Source organism: Thrips palmi, unplaced genomic scaffold, assembly GCF_012932325.1.
Source record: "Thrips palmi isolate BJ-2018 unplaced genomic scaffold, TpBJ-2018v1 HiC_scaffold_12, whole genome shotgun sequence".
NCBI classification, from domain to species: Eukaryota; Metazoa; Arthropoda; class Insecta; order Thysanoptera; family Thripidae; genus Thrips; species Thrips palmi.
In genome coordinates this window covers 12,462,008-12,483,678 of record NW_023144623.1, presented here as the reverse complement: position 1 = coordinate 12,483,678, position 21,671 = coordinate 12,462,008, and the positions used below count along the sequence as shown (strand labels likewise).

The window sequence follows — 21,671 nt, the reverse complement described above, 5'->3', positions numbered from 1 at the left end:
CTCCTCGCATGCAGTAAGTGTGTGTGCGTGTATGTAAAGAGAGAGAGAGAGAGGGAGAGAGAGGGGGGGGGGGGCTGCGTGGCCGTCTCGCGGTGCCAATTCGGGAATGATAAACACAGCGATGCTGCGATCCGCGAGATAAGTCTGGCCCGCCTTGGCAAACTCCTTCTCTCTCTCTCTCTCTCTCTCTCTCTCTCTCTCTCTCTCTCTCTCTCTCTCTCTCTCTCTCTCTCTCTCTCCCGCCCGCTCGCTCCCCCTATCGGACAAGCGGGGAGACAGCGGACCAGGCCGCCCCCTCCCTCTGCGGCGGTACTAAGAAGTAGGAACACTATTCTGCACTCCTAATAGCCCCGAAGCGACAAAATCGACTTGCAAGGGAGGCGAAGAAAATTAGGAGCGGGGACATTTATCTCCGAGTTCTGTGACATCTGTGACAATCGCGAGGCTGGGGGGGGACTTGGGATTCGGAGACTTGAGGCGGGACCGCAAGACGGCGGCGGCGCCCCCCCCCCTCCCGCCGCACCCTTTGCATAATCCGTGTATAGAGACCGCGGAGGATCCTTCCTTCCCCACATTCGATGCCTCCTCAGCCGAGCGATTCCGGGCGAGTCGTTTCGTCGCTCCGTCTCTCTCGCACCCACGCAGGACGCCCCGCGAGCGCGAGAGAGACGGACAGAGCGACGAAAGCGACTCCTCGGAGTCGGTCAGTCCGCGGGCTCGCAGCGCATGGGGAAAAGTGCGACGAAAGTCAAACAGGAAATGATCGTAAAGATGGGGTCGGAGAGCGGGCACACTGCCGGGCACTGCCGGGCAAGGGGGCGAAATGGCGGTCGGACTGGTCGGTCGGACGGCGTGGATGCCAGTTCGGTTAAACCGGCCGCCGTCGTCATCGAAAAGGGTTACGCCCTAAATGGGGCGGGAAGGCGGAGGGGGGGGGGAGGGGGAAGGGGGAAGGGGGAAGGGGAAGGGGACTTACCTCTCGGATCAGCTCGCCCACCATGCCGTCCCAGCCTTTGGGCGAGTCCGGGTTCACGTGGCCGTACTTGCCGTCCTTCACGCGCACCAGTTTGTCTGGAAAGAGAGAAAAGGAGTGCTGTTAAGGACTGTGGCGCACTGGGCTTTGGCAGTACACTGTTTATCAGACGCCAAGACTGACACAACGATCTCTTTTTTGTTCAGAGAGCAGGGACGTTAAAACGTTGTGTTTTCAATGACAAGCCCAAAATGAAAAGGAAACACGTGAAAAAAAAAATGACAACACGGCCCGGCTTAGCAGAGAACGCCATCCTGCCTCTGAAAATCACACGACAGCTTACTGCAAGAAAGTGACAAAACTTAACAAGAAAAACAAAAACCAACCTTGGTGCGGATTTTCAACTTCCCTGACGTTTACACCAACGTTCTCTTTAAACCACCAGCCGCGGCGTACCCTTAGGCACACTCACTCTCGCACTCGTTTCAATTGGACTCTCTCTCTCTCTCTCTCTCTCTCTCTCTCTCTCTCTCTCTCTCTCTCTCTCTCTCTCTCTCTCCTCTCATCTAGAGCCGTACAACCGAAATGTCTCAAACGCCCCATTACGAGGATTTGCCAGTGAGAGCAGCGAGCGGGGAAGGAGAAAAAGCCCTCACTGTTGCCAACCCTTCCAAAGCGTGCCGCGCGTGGCGAGGTGGGGCGGGGCGGGGCGGGCGGGGCGGGGGGGCGGGGCGGGGCGGGGCGGGGCGGGGCGGGGTGGGGCGTGGCGGGGCGGGGCGGCACCCCAATTCACCCCCTTTACGCCTCCACGGCGGCACTGCCCCACCTCCGCGAACAAAACAGAGGATAAAATAAAATCATTGAATGTAAAAGAATTCCGCCGGCTCGTCCTAATGATAATCACCGTGTTGGAGGCTGAGCCGAGCCACGGCCGGGCCACGTCGGGGCTCGGCCCCGGAGCCTCCCCGGGCCGCGCCGCCCTGGCCGCCCCGGCGGGGCTGGCAGCGCGCCAGCGAGGACGCCAAAACGCCTTGCCTAAAACCCCTAAAACCAAGATAACAATAACTGTGTGTGGACTGGCCTGGGCCACGGTCGCCAAGGCGTCTTCGGGCGACGCGGGCTACTACTACCCCGCCCCGCCGCGCCAAGCTCGTTACGCAACATGATTCAGTCACAAACGCGCCGCTCGGCCACGGAGGAGTTTTGCTTTCTGGCGTGTTTTTACGTTTTTGGCACTTGGCTCGAACTGCCAATAATTAGGCCACAAGATCGGTGCAGAACAAATGATGCCCAAATGGCAATGTTTGTGCAAATTCTGGAGGCCATTTTTAAGATCGCGGTCCGAAAACGGTTCAGGGAGCGCCTGGCCTCTCTGCTCAGCTGCTAGGCTGTTGTATCCTCGTTCATCTACAGTGCACCACCACCATGCCGCCGCCTCACGGAAGGACGCATTGCCTCTCGTTGCCCCAATCCGTTTTCAAATTGAAAAAGTTGGCCTCTTTTCAATGTAAGCGAAAAGTTGGCCGGTGCAAAAACTAGCCGGCGGTGCCGCTGATGTTCGAGCCGATAGAGAAAAAAAGGGGGAAATACTTTAAGAGGGTTGCAGAGTCGGAAAAACCTTTCCGGCTGCTTTCGTAGCGACCTGCCCGAGGGTAAGACCCCAGAAAAGAAATGAGGGAGCAAACATCATGGATTATCTCAAATCTAGGCCCAAGTTTGCTGAGAATTTCAGAGAAGCTAAATTAATAATCAGGCTAATATCGTCTCTCTCACTTTTACCTGGCCTTTAGCTTGTTGGCAGCGGTAGCAACGCCCGCTTCCCCCTTCCCCCGTCGAAGCGCCGAAATCGGGAAATCATTTAGCGACGCCCCCTCCTCTCGGCGCTACTCACACGCCTTGTGTCACGCTGCGCCGGCGGTAACGAACACTCATTAATGTCACAACTTTTATCATTTATAACAATTTCCTAATGACTGCGCCGAGCGAGTGTGTGCGTGTGTGTCAGAAAGGGAGCAGCATAACGAGAGATAAGGACGCACCGAAGGGAGAGGAAGGGAGGGGGAGAGAGAGAGAGAGAGAGAGAGAGAGAGAGAGAGAGAGAGAGAAGAGAGAGAGAGAGAGAGGGAGAGAGAGAGAGAGAGAGAGAGAGAGAGAGAGAGAGTCAGCCGGGGGAACTGCGAAGGATAAGAGATGGCGCCTCTCGCAAACATCAGGCTTGGCCCCGGGCTATTTGGGAGCTCGCAGCGACCAGAGAAAAATTCTCAGGGGCACCTTCCCCGCTCCTCCCCCTCTCTCTCGCTCCAGCCCTCACCCTTTGCCTCCTATTCGCTGTAATAATTCCACCCCGAACGGAGCAGCGCTCTTTCTCTCCTCTCTCTCTCTCTCTCTCTCTCTCTCTCTCTCTCTCTCTCTCTCTTGCCCGAGGCGCCGCGTGACTCCGCGGCTCCAAATCATACCTCCTTTCCTTTTCTTTTCTTCCCCTCTCCGTCTGTCTCTCTCACTCTTCCCTTTCTTCGTGGCCCGGTATTTCATTTCCGACGGAGTGCGATGAGGAGGAGAAGAAAAGGTTCACCTAGAAGGACATGTTTGTCTGCTAACGAATGCCACCGCTTAATTAGCGACTCTGCCCGCTCCGCCCCGCCCCGCGTCCCGGACAAGGCAAGGCGAGCCTCCAGAACGATCAACACCGTCAAACATTCAGGGAGTGGGCTAATGCATGGCAGAGCACGGCTCTGAAAAAAAGTCAAAAAAGGCAGAAAACAAGGGAGAAAATAAATTCGACTTACAGGTGATGCCTAGCTTTTTGGCGACGAGGTCGGCGAGGTCCTTGCAGAAGCCTTCGTAGCCCTCCTCGGGCCGCTTGGGGTCCTTGTACATGAGGTACGGCGCCTCCTGCAAGCAAAACAGAAACAAATTAAATGCGTGACTTGCGTGCAAGAGGCCGTGAAGCATTGCGAGGGCGTCGCCAGGCGCGTCGAGCCAAGCCGAGCCGACCTGCAGGGGGACAACCTCACCAACTCGTTCTAGGACACACACTACGTAGTTTACTGCACGAAGAAATCATTTGTAAGGTTTTTGAAAGTGTGCAGAGGATTCTGAACGGTGCTTCTCTGACTCTGTCTCTCTCGCACGCCTCCGGGAAGAGTGCGAGAGAGACGTCGCGACGGTATCGCCGCGTTAATTGGCCGAGGAGTTCCTTCAGTAACGAGCCCACACCGTAAAGGCCGGCCCTGCCTCCTGCTTGGGGCCTGGGGCTCGCCTGGGGCCTGCCTGGGGCCTCGGGGCGGCCTACAGGAAGCAGGCCTCCGTGGCGTCGCTCCGTCTCTGTCGCACGCACGGGGCGCCCCGCAGTGTGCGAGAGAGACAGAGCGACTCTCCGGAATCGGCCATGTCGGGCTGCTGGACACGAGCGGCACGGCACTAACAAAGGCAAACGAAACGTACTCCGTTTTCCCGGACCTCTGAGCCGCGGCAGCAGCCCGGCAGCCCTGCACTCCGGTGACGAGTTTCTCTTATCGGATCCCCCACAGAGGTGCACGTGTGTGCCCGGCAGCGTCTCTCCCCCCCCCCCCCTCTCTCTCTCTCTCTCTCTCTCTCTCTCTCTCTCTCTCTCTCTCTCTCTCTCTCTCTCTCTCTCTCTCTCTCTCCGCTGGCTGCAGCTTTCGCAGCGGGTCCTGGCTGCTTGCCCCTTGCCCCCCTCCTCTGCCCCAGGTCCGTGCCGGTCTGCCGGTCCATGCCATTAGCGACATGAATCTGAGCCAAGCGATTAGATTTGTGCTGCCTGACCAACTTGCTGACCCCATAACCCACCGCATTACGCCTCGCCATTTCACCTTTATCTCTCTTCTTTGCTCCCTTTGTTCCGTCTCGCTCGCACTCACCCGTACGGGAGAGAGAGAGAGAGAGAGCGAGAGAGAGAGAGCGAGAGAGAGAGAGAGCCCCCTCCCCTCTCCCCGCCCTCTTTCCCCCGCGTCCTCCTCCAGCCTGCACCTGTCCTTTGGCGTGCACTGCTATCCCCCTTTCCACCCCTTCCACCCCAAAATCCCTCGGCGTGGAGGTGGTCAGCAGTTTTTATACTAATGACGGTGGCGTGCGCGCGCTGTGCCGCTCTGCCCGCCCCAATCCGGCCATGTTTGGCTCCTCCACCGCAAAATTTCATCCACACACGCCCACACCCACCCACCCACACACACACACACACTCACACACGGACGCACACACGCGCGCAAGCACGTACGTATACGTACCATGATGCTCGTCACGATGTAAGTCTTGTTCTTGAGGATGTCCGGCTTGGAGTGGTGCAGGTACTTGGGGGCCAGGGGCACCAGCCCCTTGTTGTCGCTCCACTCCGCCACCTGCAGCAACATTAACAACAACAACAAGAGGGTCAACAACACGCCACAACAACAACAAAAACAACACTCGACGAGCGGATCGGGCGGCTAGCGCCTGCGGTCCTCGGGGTAGGCCACCCGTCCGCTTGGGTGTCCGGCGGGATGGCCTATCCTCGACTCCGCGGGCGCTGTCATGCCCGCGCAGGGAAAAAACTCCGGACGCGTTTGGAGCTCCAGAGTCGCTTAATGGGACTCGAACCGAGCGTGTGACCCCACCAATGGATTCCTCGTTCGGAGAGCGATCCATTGGTGGGGTCACACGGTCGTTTCGAGTCCTGTTCAGCGACTCTAGAGCTCAAAACGCGTCAGGGATTTCACCGCGCGGTCTTCTGGCCCACTGTGCGGCGCGGAAGAGGAAAGAAGAAGAAGAGGAAGAAGAAGAGGAGGAAGGAGTGGAAGAAGATAATAACGACGCCGGCGATTTGGAACGTGTCGGGGCAAAGACTGGCGGCCGGGGCTTTTCTACAGGAAATGAGCTTTGTTTGAGAGAAGGCGGAGGCGAACGCGGCGGGCGCGGCCGACCCGACGCGGCGGGAGCGCGGTCCGACGGGTAATGTAGCAGACACGCCCGCGTTCCGGACATTTTTTTCCCCGCCATAATAATAATAGTCATAATTTTAATAGTAAAAATAACGATGCGAATCTATGAAATGTCTCATTCGACAAAGCCCTGCACACTAGGCCAATTTGACAAAGTCGCGCACACCTCCTGGTAACCAGTGTTGCCTTGGAAACAGCAAATAGATTCGCATCTCCAGTAAAAGTGAACACTGTAGAAAAGGAGAATGCGGCAGCAGAGTACTGCCGGTGGGGCTGGGACACTGCAGCCTGCTTCCCAGAGTTGTTTCTGTCGCTCTGTCTCTCTCGCACTCATGGGTCGCCCTTAAGGGCGCGAGAGAGACAGAGCGACCAAGGCGACTCTCAGCGTGCTGATGCGCCAAGATGGGCAGCGGGGCCCGGCGGGGCCCAGGCGGCCTGGGGGGGCACAGCAGGAAATTTGCTTTGATTCGGTCCCGGCACAGCGGTTCGGAGCTTCACTTTCGGTCTCTGTCTCTCTCGGGCTAATGTGACGTTCCGCACGGGTGCGAGAGAGACGGAGCGGCGGCACGCTGTGAGCGGAGTCAGTCTGCAGCTTGTCGTCGGCCTGGTGCTGCTCGCTCCGCCAACAGGCCCGTGGTCGCCCCGCCCCGCCCCGCCCCGCCCCGCCCCGCCCCGCCCCGCCCCGCCCCGCCCCGGCCTTTGGATTGACGACCACGCCGCCCCGCCCTGACCCCTGCGCCCTGCGCGTGCCGTCGTGGTCTGCGGACTCGGGTTTGTTTGTTCCAGCTTAATTTCCGGGCCAGTCGGAGCGGGACGACGAGGACGACGAGGACGACGAGCAGGACCAAGTGCGCCTACCGGCCGGCCCACAATGGACCAGACGACCGGCGCAGGCGGCCAAAACACGTTTTGAGCTCCTGAGTCACTTAATGGGACTCGAACCGAAGGTGTGACCCCACCAATGGATTCCTCGTTCGGAGAGCAATCCATTGGCGGGGTCACCTTCGGTTCGAGTCCCATTCAGCGACTCTGGAGCTCAAAACGCGTTCCACCGGTCAAACGACTCACGCGTGCGGAAATCAAGATGCCCCTGCGCGTTTTACAGCGGCGCGGCGGCCTCGGCCTCCACTATTGATAAACCCCAACTATTAATCACGTTCGCGTTATTAATAAAGCCGGCCGCCGTGCTCCGCGACTCCGCGTGCTCGGGGATGAAAAATGGAGCCGCAAGTCACGAATCTGGTGTAGTCGAGGGACACACCGCCCCTCGGGCACTCCCCTTTTTCATAGCGCCGCGCTGTCAGTAAGAGCTGACGTAAAAGTAGCAAGGAAGACGACCGCGAACGCGCGCGCGTGCGAGAGAGAGAGAGAGAGAGAGAGAGAGAGGAAGCCGACGGTACGCGCACCCCACCAAAGTGGAGCGAACAGCGGAACGGTGACTACCCGTTTGCTGACGGCGTGGCAGCCTCGCTCGCCTGACACCGCGACCATCAATCCGTTAATTAATCTACTTCAACGGCAGCACGCGGATTCCGGGTAGAGCTTCGTCGCCCTGCCTCTCTCGCACCGTAGTAAACGTCCCACGCGTGCGAGAGAGACAGGGCGACGCCGTTCGGAGTCCCGGCCCAGTGCTGCAGTGTAGCTCAGCGACGGCGGCGCACAGTGGGCCAGAAGACCGAAACTCTAGACGCGTGTTGAGCTCCAGAGTCGCTAACCAGGACTCGAACCGAGCGTGCGACCCCACCAATGGATTCCCCGTCCGAAGAGCAATCCATTGGTGGGGTCACACGCTCGGATCGAGTCCCATTTAGCGACTCTGGAGATCAAACCGCGTCCGGGACTTCACCGTTCTCCTTGCGAAGGGCGCGCGCTACAGTGTAAAAAAGGCCCACCTTGACGATGTTGCTGTTGATGGCCATCTCCACGACGTGCAGCGTGTAGTTGACCCTGCGGCCCGCCTCGTTGAACCGGATGTCCCCCGTCAGCCCCTCCAGCTCCACCTGGAGGACAACAAGACACACGTCAGCGCACGTCAGGCGGGCAGAACACCGTAAAATGAGGCATAGTTTTAAAGAGCAGTTGCGGTTAAGGCTGGTGCGTCGCGAGGTAGCCGGCCGCAAAACTTTGCATGGGACTTCAAAAAAAAAAAAAAGTGACCGGCAAATTGAAAGGAAAAGTGGAAAAAAAGTGCATGGGGTGGCTGCCCTGTGATAAACGAGCGATCCGCCGCTGACAAGCTGAGGTACGGGCCCGGCCTACAGCCCGGCCTGGGGATCCAGCGAGGGATCCAGGCATCCCAGTCCGTCATCCCCGACCAATTTAACGTGCCCTCCACCGCGCGGTTCAAGTCCTCGGCCCAGCGCCGCCCAGCGCCGTGTCCGAAGAAACTTTTTAGATTGGTTCTCATAGCGGTAGCAAGTCTTTGTGCGGCGGTCGAGGAAAAAGAATTTTAAAAAAAGCGTGAGAAAAAAAATCCAGACGAGAGCGGCGGGTTCACACGGGGATGGCGACCCAGCGGAAGGACGGCTGATATCATTAACGCCGGATTGATAAGGGAGGCGACCCTTTTGGCGGCTTATCGCCACGTCAGCGAGCGGCGCGCCATTTTACATTTTAAAGGCGATAAAAATGTAACCGTCGCCAGAACGAAGCGCGGCCTCATCAGACGCGCTTTCGGGTCATTAAGGGCCTCTGCAGGGCTTTTGCAGGCCTCTTAGGCCGTCAGCGTCCAGGTGACTTTCAGGAAGCCCCGGCCCTTGCGAGGTTTGTGCGAGGCTAGACGTACCTGCGCACAGTGGGCCAGAAGGCCGGCGCAGTGCAGGCAGTCAAAACTCTAGACGCGGTTTGAGCTCCAGAGTCGCTAAGCAGGACTCGAACCGAACGTCTGACCCCACCACTGGATTCCTCGCTCGGAGAGCGATCCATTGGTGGGGTCAACGTTCAGTTCTAGTCCAATTTAACGACTCTGAAACTCAAATCGCGTCCAGAAATTTCGCCGCCTCCCGGTCTTCTGGCCCACTGTGCTGCGTACTTTTCGACGCTAGCTGCCTACGTCACTTAGGCCCTTGGTGTGCCCAGGTCGTTTAGGCCCTATGCACCTCCAGCAGCCATTTAGGCCCCCGCGCGCCAGTCCCTTCCGGCCCTTGCACCTTCATTTCCATTGTGGAGCTGCCGTGCCGTGCCGTGCCGTGCCGTGCCGTGCCGTGCCGTGCCGTGCCGTGCCGTGCCGTGCCGTGCCCTGGGCCCTTGCCCTCGGCCCCACCGCCGCGAGGGTTGTTCCGTGGGGTCGTCTCCTTGACGCCACACGCACACTGGAGACACGGCGCGCCGCGCCGCAGCTCCGCGGCGAGGAGGTGTCCGGTGTCTCCATAACGGGGCGTGAGGCAGTGCGGCAGGTACTTGGCGGCGTCGAGGGCCCGGCTGCACTAATGAGTGCGACGGAGAGGTACGCGGCGAGACACTGCTTCCCTCTCCGTCGCACTCACGGCGAGTCCCGTCCGGGCGCGACAGAGACAGACGAGGGGCCGCGGCCAGGAGATGGCCCACGCAGAGTCGGGTTGCAAGCCACGCCGAGCGCCCCCTCCCTCTCGTGGGAAATGACTCCCCTTCGGAGGCACGCGCTGCAGCGAGCCGCTTCGCGTCCTCTTCGAGGACGACACTCGCTCCGTCTCTCTCGCACTCACGGGCGTGCCGTCGCGGTGCGAGAGAGACAGGGCGATTTAATTACTTCCCAAACTGTATAATGCCGCGTGGCGACACTACACTGCACGCCACGCTGCTCATGAAGAATTCATCCGCCGACAGGGAGAAAAGTTGCGATTGCCGCCTTGCGCCGCTGGCACGGCTGCACAGTGGGCCAGAGGGTCGGCGCCGGCGGCCAAAACTCTAGGCGCGTTTTGAGCTCCAGAGTCGCCAAACAGGCCTCGAACTGAACGTGTGACCCCACCAATGGATTCCTCGTCCGGAGAGCAATCCATTGGTGGGGTCACACGTTCGGTTCGAGTCCCGTTCAGCGACTCTGGAACTCAAAACGCGTTGGACTTTGACCGCCTCCACCGGTCGCCTGGCCCACTGTAGGGTGCTACGGTACCCACCTTGCGCAGGTTGCGGGAGATCTTGTCGCCGTGCTCCCACGTGAGCGAGGCGTTGCAGTCCGGCCACCTGCTGCTGTTGGAGGCACCGTTGGCGCCCGCGCCGCGCCGCAGCGGCGGCTTCAGCAGCTCCTGCTTCTTCTTGAGCAGCTTGTTGAGGGCCTCCACCAGCACGAACACCGCGTCGTACATGAGTGCGGCGTGGGCCTGCGGAGCAACAACTCAGTGAGGAATGGTGAGGACGAGTGGCGGATTTGACGGCCGATTCAGGCGAGTCACTGCGTCTCTCTCAGTCGCTCTCATGGGGCTGTCCGCAAGGGCGCGAGGGAGACAGAGCGACCGCTCCACAGTGGGCCAGACGACTGACGGAAGTGGCCAAAAATCTAGAAGCGTTTTGAGCACCAGAGTCGCTAAATGGGACTCGAACCGAGCGTGTGACCCCCACCAGTGGATTCCTCGTTCAGAGAGCAATCCGTTGGTGGGGTCACACGTTCGGTTCGAGTCCCATTCAGCGACTCTGGAGCTCAAAACGCGTCCGGGATTTTGGCCGCCTCCACCGGTCCACTGCGTGTCGGCGAAGAAGACGGCGACTCACCGAGATGGTGGTGGGGTTGTAGCGGGCGTTGGGCGCGGCGGCCAGCCCCGCCACGTGCTGCTTCCAGCCCTCCATGAACTCGCGGACGTGCTTCTTGGCCGTGTCCACGATGCGGAAGCCCGTGATGTTCATGGCCTCGTACTCCAGCACGTCAGTCTCCCACCGGTCGTCCATGATCTGCGGACAGAGACAGGGTGGACGTCACATCGCTCCGCGCGCTGTCTCTCTCGCACTCACGGAGCGTCCCGTGCAGGTGCGAGAGAGACAGAGCGACGACTCACAGTGGGCAGGCCGCGGAGTGGCTTCACTTATTTACAACAGCCGAACGGATGAGACGGTCCGCTTCCGGCCGGCCGGGCCGGCAGTAGCTTCTTTGCCCCAATCTAATCTGCCCCATGTGTCTTCCCCGCGCCTGCCCGGCCGACTGCGGCCGCCGCCCGCTCCGTCCGTCATCCTTTTATCTCTTTCCTGAGAGCGAGAGGGAGGGAAAGAGAGAGAGAGAGACAGAGAGAGGGCCGGGCAGTGCGATGTCCCTGCGATGAATGCGTTGGCCCCGGCGGGGTTATCGCAACTTTGTGACCACGCGACGCCCGCCTGCATGCCGCCCTGGCCGTGCCGTGCCGTGCCGTGCCAACACACCTGCGCGTCACATAGCGTCCTCCGCATTCCGCGCCTCTTTTTTCGATTCACGTACTTCTTTTCGCTTTTTCGTTCGCAGCGCGCCACCCGCAGCAGCCGCCCGCACTGCTCACTGTTGGAAAGCTAACGCGATTCTCGTCGACTCAACACGGAATAATCCTCCATGACTAGTCCGGTGCTGCAACGCGGTGGCAGCGGACTCCTCCACTGCAACGCCCTTTTCCTCCAGAGTCGCCTTCTCTCTCTCTCTCTCTCTCTCTCTCTCTCTCTCTCTCTCTCTCTCTCTCTCTCTCTCTCTCTCTCTCTCTCCCTCTCTCTCTGGCTGCACTCGCTGCAAAGCGCGCGGCGATGCCACTATCAAAACGGCCAAATTGGCCGACTGGCGGCTGTTGGAATATCTCACCGCTGCGCGCGGTCCCCGCCCCGCCCCGCCGCCTGCCGCGCCCTTGTCTGATAACGCCGACTTAAAACTTGGCCCACAATATTTCAGGCCGTCAATTGGCTGGCAGGGCAGCGCTGCAGGCTGACTCCAAGCGGCGTCGCTCTGTCTCTCTCGCACTCACGGGGCATCTTGTAGGAGTGCGAGAGAGACAGAGCGACTCGGTTCGGCATCAGCCTGCTGGCTACGCTGCGCCCCGGCGGGCCGCGCCGTGAATCAGGGCCTACCTGATGAGAGACAAGATTCGACTCAAACAAATGACGCGGGGTGGGGCGGGACGGGGTGGAGCGGGGCGGGGGGGCGGGGCGGGGCGGGGCGGGGCGGGCGGGGCGGGGCGGGGCGGGGCGGGAGGCTGCAAACTTTGTCCACGCGGCCATTTCCTCGGCGCAGCACGGCGCTGTCAAAATTAGCCCCTCCCCTTCCCTTCCGCCACCGCCCTGCGTCCAAATTCTCACTATTCTTCGTCACTGTAAAACTGAAACGAATTTAGGGCGCGTCCCGGCGTCCCTCGAGACGCGAGGGTGTCATGCCGTCATGACTGGCGGGCCTGACAGCTGTTCGTCGTCTTCGGCACCGCCGCCGCCGGGAGTCGAACCCGAGCCGCGCCGCGGATCACTTTTCACTCTGTGTGTGTCTCTCTCCCACTCACTCGAGCCCCATCGGAACGAGAGAGACGTAACAAATGGCCGGGTCACGGGGCCGCGGGTGGCACATTATTTCACATTGAATGATAATATCATAAATCAATTGGGCTGCGCGTCGCGTCGCATCGCACCGCCTCGCCGCGCGGTCCTCTTTAAATACATGAGTGTCATTTGCCAGGCGCCTTCTTTTGTTGCGTGCTCGATCGGCGCTGGGGTCGTTTTCAGTTTGTCACGCGCGACCTCGCAGCGGCGGCCTTCCAGGCTTTCAGGCCGAAGCGCCGCCGCCCCACTCGAGCCTTGCTTTATAAAACAGATAAAACGAGAACAAAGTCGCCGCCGCTTCTTCCTCACAGTGGGCCAGAAGACCGGCGGAAGCGGCCAAAACTCTACACGCGTTTGGAGCTCCGCAGAGTCGATAAACAGGACTCGAACCGAGCGTGTGACCCCACCAACGGATTCCTCGTTCGCAGAGCAATCCATTGGTGGGGTCACACGTTCGGTTCGAGTCCCGTTTAGCGACTCTGATCTCGAAACGCGTCTAGAGTTTCGACAGCCTCCACCGGCCTTCTGGCCCACTGTGTCCCGCCCCGCCGTACTCACCAGCCCACTCAGCAGGTAGTGGTAGATCCGCTTGCCCAGCTGCACGTCGCGCGCGTGCGCCACCACGATCTCCTTGGCCATCTCCGTGGTGCAGTCCAGCACGATGTACTTGTGCGTCCACCGCGCCGACCTGGAACAGGAAAACACACGCGCCGTGAAAACAGAGTCGGGACGCGTCCCCTCCGACTTTCCAAACACCGCGCCGACCAATCTGCCAGGCCGGCCTGCCGAGTGATTCCGAGGGTCGTTTTCGTCGCTGTTTCCCTCGCACCTCCACGGGGCGCCCCGTGAGTGCGACAGAGGCAGAGCGACGAAAACGACTCTCGGAATCAGTCTGCAGGCCGGCCTGGCCGCTATTATTTTGGCTGGGCGACTTCATCAGAGTCGACCGGCCGGCAGGGGCAGGGGGGTCACGCCGGGAAAAGAAAATGAATCAGTTTTCTCAGCCAACAAGACTGTCTGCGCGACGGGCACGGTCGAACCGAAGAATGTGGGCGAACTAACGATGTTATTTATCTGGCGGACCAACTTCTCATCTCGGGACTGATTTATCCTACCGGGGAGACTCTGCACAGTGGGCCAGAAGACCGGCGCCGGCCGCCAAAACTCTAGACGCGTTTTGAGCTCCAGAGCCACTAAACAGGACTCGAACCGAGCGTGTGACCCCACCAATGGGTTCCTCGTTCGGAGAGCTATCCATTGGTGGGGTCACACGTTCGGTTCGAGTTCCATTTAACGACTTTGGAGCTCAAAACGCGTCCGGGATTTTGACCGCCCCCACCGTTCTTCCGGTCCACTGTGCACTGTGCAGGGTCGAGCTGGAGTCGAGTCGCTACGACTCGTACAGGGAGATCCACTCCTACAGGTCGGAAAAAGCAGCAGCAGCGAGAACCATTCCGTAACCCGGCCGTGGTAATCCGGGACGAAAACATGATGTTTTCTGCCACTCCGCGGGAAGCTACCCCCTCTTCTACTTGGCGCCATTCTCGCAGCACAGCAGCACACGTTCATACCCCCACCCCCACCCCCACCCCCCGCCACGCCTCATACCCACGCCGTCACTGCTGACAACGCCTTGCGCGGCCTTGCGCGCGTTAACGGAGCGTGAAAAACGCGGAAGTCGCGGCTTTCCGCACTTTAACCTCTTCACGCAAAACTCCTCAGCCACCGCCAGCGCGCCCCTCCCCCTCCCCCTTCCCCCTCGCTTTTTCTTTCATATCTACGACACACGCGCGGCCTCCACGCCCCACTGCCGCCACCTGTCCCGCGGCAACGTTTTCATCGTCGCTTTTCACCTGCCTCCCTGACAACCCTCTCCCCCCTTCCTCTCCCTTCCGCATCCCCGATTGACGGTCGCATTTTCCATACACACACAACACACGAACTCCCAGCCTGATGAGCGGCCGACCAAGTCCCACCACCACGAGCCACCATGGCCCACCATTATGAGGCACCACCATGAGACACCGTGGGCTAATGGCTAACCACCATGAGTCAGTCAACATTACCCACCATGGGTTACCACCATGGGTAACCACCATGGGCCACCACAATGGGCCACCACCATGGGCTACCACCATGGGCCAGTACCATGGGTCACCACCATGGGCCACCACCATGAGTCAACCTGATCCACCATGGTCTACCACCACACGGTTAGACTTGGTCCTGAAAGATTCAGGACCGTAACGCGTCCCTGAGGTAGCCGGACACCCGTTTCCAGGACGGGAGTGGCGAAATTCAACCAGTTTGCCGTTTGGTCCTGGAAACGGGTGTCATTGGCGACGTTTGTCACCCGTTTCCAGGACGGTTCGGAATGTTTGGGGCTCTCGGTCCTGGAAACGAGTCTCGGCGGGCCCAAGACGCCGAAGTAAGACCAGTTCGCACCTGGTAGCTTGCACACTGAACTACATTGTACCGCTGGGCAATGATGCGCCATTCCCGCAGTGCGTTTCATGGAAAAAATCGGCAGCAAACAGTGGCAATACGAAAGTCTCAAGGAGACCCGCCGATCAGCTTCGGTGTTCTTATGGGAACCGGGCCTTCATCCGACGCTTCCCTGCCGCGCAATTCGACAGATTAGTGGAGTTCGTATTGGGCTGGCCCACCCGAAGTGCGCGCGGTTTCTGTGGTACAGTGAGAGTCCAGATTCAGAGGCCTTACCTCAGAGGGGTCACATTGGGTATTTGAACCCGCGACCCCGAGTGCCGAGTCTAGTCAACTCCTCTACCCTGACCGCTCAGCCACCGAACCAGCTTGTCGGCGGCGATGTCGCAACTCCTCTTGAGCTGCCGTTCGAGAAATCTGGTCCCGAAAAAAGGGTACCTGGAGCGGTCTCGAACCCGGGACCTGCCGCTTCCCACAACATGCTCTTAACCACTGAGCCACCGGGACGCCATGCCACCCGCTCTACCTGCGCTGGTACTCAATCTTCTCTGGATATACCTCCCGAAGCAATTGGTCGCCGAAAAAATTGTGTATACTACCGGTCCCGAACCCGGGACCTCCCGCTTCCCGCAACATGCTCTTAACCACTGAGCCACCGGGACGCCATGGCACCCGCCCTGCCTGCGCAGGTACCCAATCTTCTCTGGATATACCTCCCGAAGCAATTGGTCGCCGAAAAAAAGGTGTATACTACCGGTCCCGAACCCCGGGGCCTCCCGCTTCCCGCGACATGCTCTTAACCACTGAGCCACCGGGACGCCATGGCACCCGCCCTGCCTGCGCAGGTACCCAATCTTCTCTGGATATACCCCCCAAGCAATTGGTCGCCGAAAAAATTGTGTATACTACCGGTCCCGAACCCCGGACCTGCCACGTCCCACATCATGCTCTTTACCACTGAGCTACTGGAAGACCATGGCACCTGCTCTGCAAGCGCTGGTACTCAATCATCTCCGGATAGACCTCCTCAAGAAGTTTGTCGCCGTTGCCGAAAAATTTGCTCATGGCACTAGTCTCGAACCCGAGACCTGCCAGTCAGGAACGGAGCACTCTAACCACTGCGCCATCAGGTTGCTATGCACGCCACCCACCTAGCGCCAAACTTGAATAGCCACCCATCTTGCTTGATGCTGGACAAATTATAAGTTCGGCGCTAGGAGATCGGCGCACACATAGCAAACTGGTGGCGCAGTGGTTAGAACGCTGCGTTCCTGACTGGCAGGTCTCGGGTTCAAGACTAGTGCCATGAGCAAATTTTTCGGCAACGGCAACAAACTTCTTGAGGAGGTCTATCCGGAGAGGATTGAGTACCAGCGCTGGCAGAGCGAGCACCATGGTCCTCCGGTAGCTCAGTGGTAAAGAGCATGATGTGGGAAGTGGCAGGTCCCGGGTTCGGGACCGGTAGTATACACAATTTTTTCGGCGACCAATTGCTTGGGGGGGTATATCCAGAGAAGATTGGGTACCTGCGCAGGCAGGGCGGGTGCCATGGCGTCCCGGTGGCTCAGTGGTTAAGAGCATGTCGCGGGAAGCGGGAGGTCCCGGGTTCGGGACCGGTAGTATACACAATTTTTTCGGCGACCAATTGCTTCGGGAGGTATATCCAGAGAAGATTGGGTACCTGCGCAGGCAGGGCGGGTGCCATGGCGTCCCGGTGGCTCAGTGTTTAAGAGCATGTCGCGGGAAGCGGGAGGTCCCGGGTTCGGGACCGGTAGTATACACAATTTTTTCGGCGACCAATTGCTTCGGGAGGTATATCCAGAGAAGATTGGGTACCTGCGCAGGCAGGGCGGGTGCCATGGCGTCCCGGTGGCTCAGTGGTTAAGAGCATGTTGCGGGAAGCGGGAGGTCCCGGGTTCGGGACCGGTAGTATACACAATTTTTTCGGCGACCAATTGCTTCGGGAGGTATATCCAGAGAAGATTGGGTACCTGCGCAGGCAGGGCGGGTGCCATGGCGTCCCGGTGGCTCAGTGGTTAAGAGCATGTTGTGGGAAGCGGCAGGTCCCGGGTTCGAGACCGCTCCAGGTACCCTTTTTTCGGGACCAGATTTCTCGAACGGCAGCTCAAGAGGAGTTGCGACATCGCCGCCGACAAGCTGGTTCGGTGGCTGAGCGGTCAGGGTAGAGGAGTTGACTAGACTCGGCACTCGGGGTCGCGGGTTCAAATACCCAATGTGACCCCTCTGAGGTAAGGCCTCTGAATCTGGACTCTCACTGTACCACAGAAACCGCGCGCACTTCGGGTGGGCCAGCCCAATACGAACTCCACTAATCTGTCGAATTGCGCGGCAGGGAAGCGTCGGATGAAGGCCCGGTTCCCATAAGAACACCGAAGCTGATCGGCGGGTCTCCTTGAGACTTTCGTATTGCCACTTTTTGCTGCCGATTTTTTCCATGAAACGCACTGCGGGAATGGCGCATCATTGCCCAGCGGTACAATGTAGTTCAGTGTGCAAGCTACCAGGTGCGAACTGGTCTTACTTCGGCGTCTTGGGCCCGCCGAGACTCGTTTCCAGGACCGAGAGCCCCAAACATTCCGAACCGTCCTGGAAACGGGTGACAAACGTCGCCAATGACACCCGTTTCCAGGACCAAACGGCAAACTGGTTGAATTTCGCCACTGCCGTCCTGGAAACGGGTGTCCGGCTACCTCAGGGACGCGTTACGGCCCTGAATCTTTCAGGACCAAGTCTAACCGTGCATGGACCACCATGGACCACCGAGCACATGGACCGCAATTATACGGTGGCTGTGGTTGCTCCCCCCTCCCCGCCTCGCACCGTGCTTGTCAAGCATACAGCGAGGCGGTCCGTGGCTGGCTGCTTCCTCCGCGACGCCCCCACACCCCTCCCCGCGGTCCGTCGTTAGCGGCACCTGTGCCGGCGCATAGCGCACCTGGCCGTGGCGTGGCGGAGCGTGGCGGGGCGTGGCGGGGCGTGGCGGGGCGTGTGTCCGAGGCCCGGACGACCCCTCCTCGAGCAGGCCAGCGGCGGCGTGGCCAAGGCGTGGCGGCCAGAGGACCAGCAAGGCAGGGCCTGGGCAGGGCCCCGCAGCCCCGCAGGCCAGAGGCCGCCAGAGGCCATATGGGGTCACGTACCCCCTCGTTTGGCACCCCTGCCGGCCAGGCTGGATCCAGGCTGGACCGGCCGTCCGGGCCATCATAGAGCGGCAATGGGACGACGGCCCGTCGCTCTGTCTCCCTCGCACCTGCACGGCACGCCCCACGAGTGCGAGAGAGACAGAGCTCTCGGAATCCAGGCCCTCCATGACGGCGGCGGGGTGGCGGCAGGGCCGGCGGCACTAGCGGGTCGTTTGGGAGCCAACCGCCATATCACAGCCAATCGTTAATTAACACGCCCCATACCTACGGCCAAGCAGTGCCCGCCCCATCCCCCTTTCCTTACTCATTTCCACCTCTATATTTTCCCGTACCGCACACGCGCTCTCTTACACTCACACATTCACACACGCGTACGCGCACACACACACACACACACACACACACACACACACACACACACGCGCGGGCCGCGGACACCACCCGCCGCCCGATATTATGACATGGGCGCAAAATAACACTGTTCGGTGATGAGCGCGCCAAATTTTCCCACGCCCCGCCCCGCCCCGCCCCACCCCGTCGTAATGGGGAGCAAGCAGTGGCCAATAAAGGGTGTCCATTGCGTGGCTGGCCCACCTGCCCCGCTTCCCAGGCCGCTGTGTGTGCGTTATAATGACGAGTCTACTGCCTTGCCTACCTGGTCCTGCAGACTGATTCCGAGAGTCGTTTTCGTCGCTCAGTCTCTCTCGCACGTACAAGGACGCCCCTTGGTAAAGGAGACAGTGCAGACGAGACGACGAGAACGACTCTCAGTCTGCTGTCCAGCTTCCTACTCGGCACCAGTCAGATCAAAGCACGCACTCTAACAAAACCAACAAAATTACTCACTTGCTGGAGTTCTCCAGGCTGTGCAGGAACTCGATGGCCTCGGACGCGTTGGTCACCCTCTTGACCATCTCCACCTGGAAGCCGTGGGGGCCCGGCTTGAGGCTCTGGTAGATTTGCTGCAGCCGCAGCAGGCCTGGAACACGCGGGAAGCACACCGTCAGGGAAAACTCGTCGTCGCAGCATCGTGCCATTCATCTTTGCGTCAACGAACAGAGAACACGGTTTGGCCTTGGACTGGTCAACGCTGTAAGGAACTCGTGACCATGCGAAATGAAGAGAGAGCGTAGGTACACTTTGTACACTTATTCTATTTCGGGTTATATACAATTGATAGGTTAGGTCGCGTCGCGAGTCGAGGGGCCGGAGCACGCGCGATGTGCTCGGGTCCCGGTCGGCGGCGAAGTGACCCCGGGCCCCAGGACGCCGGCCGGTCTGTCCTGCAGGGCGGCAAGCCCTAGCTGGCAGCCGGCGGTGCGGCCTGGGCCCGGCCGCTGCCGCGGCCACTCCGGGCGGCGGTGAGCGCCTGCGGGTAGGCAACCCCTCGCCTACGGAAGTCCATGGGGTTGCCTACCGGGCCGGCGGTCGCCACAACGCTGACGGCTACCGAAATTCGGGGCTTTTTTTCTCTCGCGTCGGATTCAAGCCAATCAGACGTCAAACTGACTGGTTCGGCGAAGCGAGGACAAAGAGGAAGAGGAATCGACAGCAAGGAGGAGGAGCCGAGGAGGCAGCCGAGCCAGCGTCTTCCCTGCTCGTCTCTGTACTACTTTATTCCAGGCGAAAGAAATCCCCATAAAGGGTCGCCCGTTACGGACCCTAAAACTTCCACTAGAGAGAGGGAGAGAGAGAGAGAGAGAGAGAGAGAGAGAGAGAGAGAGAGAGAGAGAGAGAGGAGAGAGAGAGAGGAGAGAGAGGGAGAGAGAGAGAGACAGAGAGAGAGAGACAGAGTGAGAGAGAGAGACGCTCTCGAACGCAGGGCGCACGCAGTGGGCGGGGAAGGCATCGGATTATGTATTGTTCGGCGCATTACGCTGTGGGGATTCGGTCGGGACGACACATGGACTGCTTCAAGTTCGCAGAAAAAAATCACCTCTAAATCTAAGTAAAGAGTTTCCGGTGAGGCACTGAGGCAGTCCACCCCTCCGGCACCGCCTTCGACGGGGCCGGCGGTCTCGCTCGGTCATCTCTCTCGCACCCCTAGGGTGTCCTGCGGGAGCCGCCACGAGTGCGAGAGAGACAGATAAAAATCAGTGTTCGGACTGCGGGTCTCCTCCACGGCACTGCGAGGGGCTCCGCGTCGCATCGCTTCGCATCGCTTTGAGGCGTTTGGTCAGTATCGACCGTCCTAACGCGGCCAAAATTTGTTGGCCGGTCCGCTGGCCGCGCGCCAGCAGACTCATTCCGAAGATTCGTGGCGTCGCTCTGTCTCTCTCGCACTCGTGGGGCGTCCCCAGTGGGTGCGAGAGAGACAGAGCGACGCGGTTCGGCATCGGCCTGCAGTTCTGCGGTCTCCTGGCGTGTTGTCATGCCAGCCCCCCGGCCCGGCCAGCCCGGCCAGCCCTCGGCCCAGACGGCCCCAGCCGAGGCCGAGGCCCGCCGAGGCCCAGGCGGAAGCACGCAAAAACTCCACTTCCGCGGCGCGCGGTCGCATAAAAGTGCAGGATCACGAGCTCTCCGCGCGGATTGTGGCGCGACAAACATTTTTCCCCTTTTTCATTTTTTCGCGTTAACCGCTTTCCACACTGAAAACTCCACAGTGCGTGGTCCTGACTTTTCGAGACACTCGCGGGCCGCGGGCGGGCCCGACTGAATCAGTGAATAACAACTCGTTTCGAATAACATCGGCGACCGTTTGCGAACTGGGCCGCGTCTCGAAACAAGAGCCGGCTAGGCGTGGCGGCAAAACTTTTTGGCGCGATGAGTTTAAAAATAATTCTTTGGCCGCGGGAGGCGCCGCGGTGCCGCGCGGCCGCGAGCCACCGCCCGCACCACACGGCATAAAACAACTTCTCGGACGCTCCGTCAAAGTCAACGCTTCGACACTGGCCATTTTTAATTTGAAAACTTTTCTCGATTATGTCGTTTTTGTTATCAAAAAGACAAAGCCGTCTTATTTCCGGTCGTCGGTCGTTGCCGAGATGAACCGATACGACGACTCGGTGCAGCGCTGCAGAACGGAAACGGGAAGGGGGGGGGGGGGGGGGGGGGGGGAAGAAGAGAGAAGAAGAAGAAGAAGAAGAAGAAGAAGAAGAAGAAGAAGAAGAAGAAGAAGAAGCAAGAAGAAGAAGAAGAAGAAGAAGAAGAAGAAGAAGAAGAGAAGAAGAAGAAGAAGAAGCAAGAAAATGGGTGAGCGAGAGACACCGGACAAACGCTGTGCTGCCGCGCTCTGACACGGCCAATATTACTCCGGACACGTGTAGCGCCGTGTAGCCCAGCATCTCATTTGCATACCCAATACACTGCCAAACGGATGTGCTGCTCGCAACACGACTCTTATTGTGACGGAGAGCACAAAAGGGGGAGTCCCGTGAGGATGGGTGGGTGTGCGACACCTGGGGCCGTTCTCTCTCTCTGCCCGTCTGCAATTCGCAATAGTGCTTGGCTCTGAAAGTCGCTCACGACACCGGAAGTCACTTCCGGTTTTCCTCTCTGCGGAAGTGGCGCTCCGATTAGCGCGATGCGCATCGCGCTTGCTGCCGCATCGCCCGGCATCGCCCCGAACGACAGTGCCGCCGCCTGACGACGCCCTTCTGCCTAATTAGTGTCATCCAGGGTCACTTTTCTCCGGAAAGAGCGGCAGCGCAGTGGATAGCGCGCTTGCGCCCCAAGCTAGAGGTGCCCGGTTCGACTACCGGGACG

The 21,671-nt window shown here is 59.7% G+C and overlaps 1 protein-coding gene across 2 annotated transcripts in view; it reads right to left on the bottom strand.

Annotated features, from left to right (window-relative positions):
• The window catches only part of LOC117640223 (glutamate receptor 1), a 239,956-nt gene that overhangs the window by 13,617 nt on the left and 204,668 nt on the right, over positions 1-21,671 (bottom strand). For both annotated transcript variants that reach the window (XM_034376550.1, XM_034376552.1), the window contains exons 5-12: positions 18,813-18,945; positions 12,919-13,048; positions 10,597-10,773; positions 10,005-10,208; positions 7,803-7,910; positions 5,221-5,331; positions 3,760-3,865; positions 977-1,071 (exon numbers count right to left, since the gene is read on the bottom strand). In XM_034376550.1, coding sequence (XP_034232441.1) covers positions 977-1,071; positions 3,760-3,865; positions 5,221-5,331; positions 7,803-7,910; positions 10,005-10,208; positions 10,597-10,773; positions 12,919-13,048; positions 18,813-18,945 — 1,064 coding nt within the window. The remainder of the gene's footprint in view (positions 1-976; positions 1,072-3,759; positions 3,866-5,220; positions 5,332-7,802; positions 7,911-10,004; positions 10,209-10,596; positions 10,774-12,918; positions 13,049-18,812; positions 18,946-21,671) is intronic.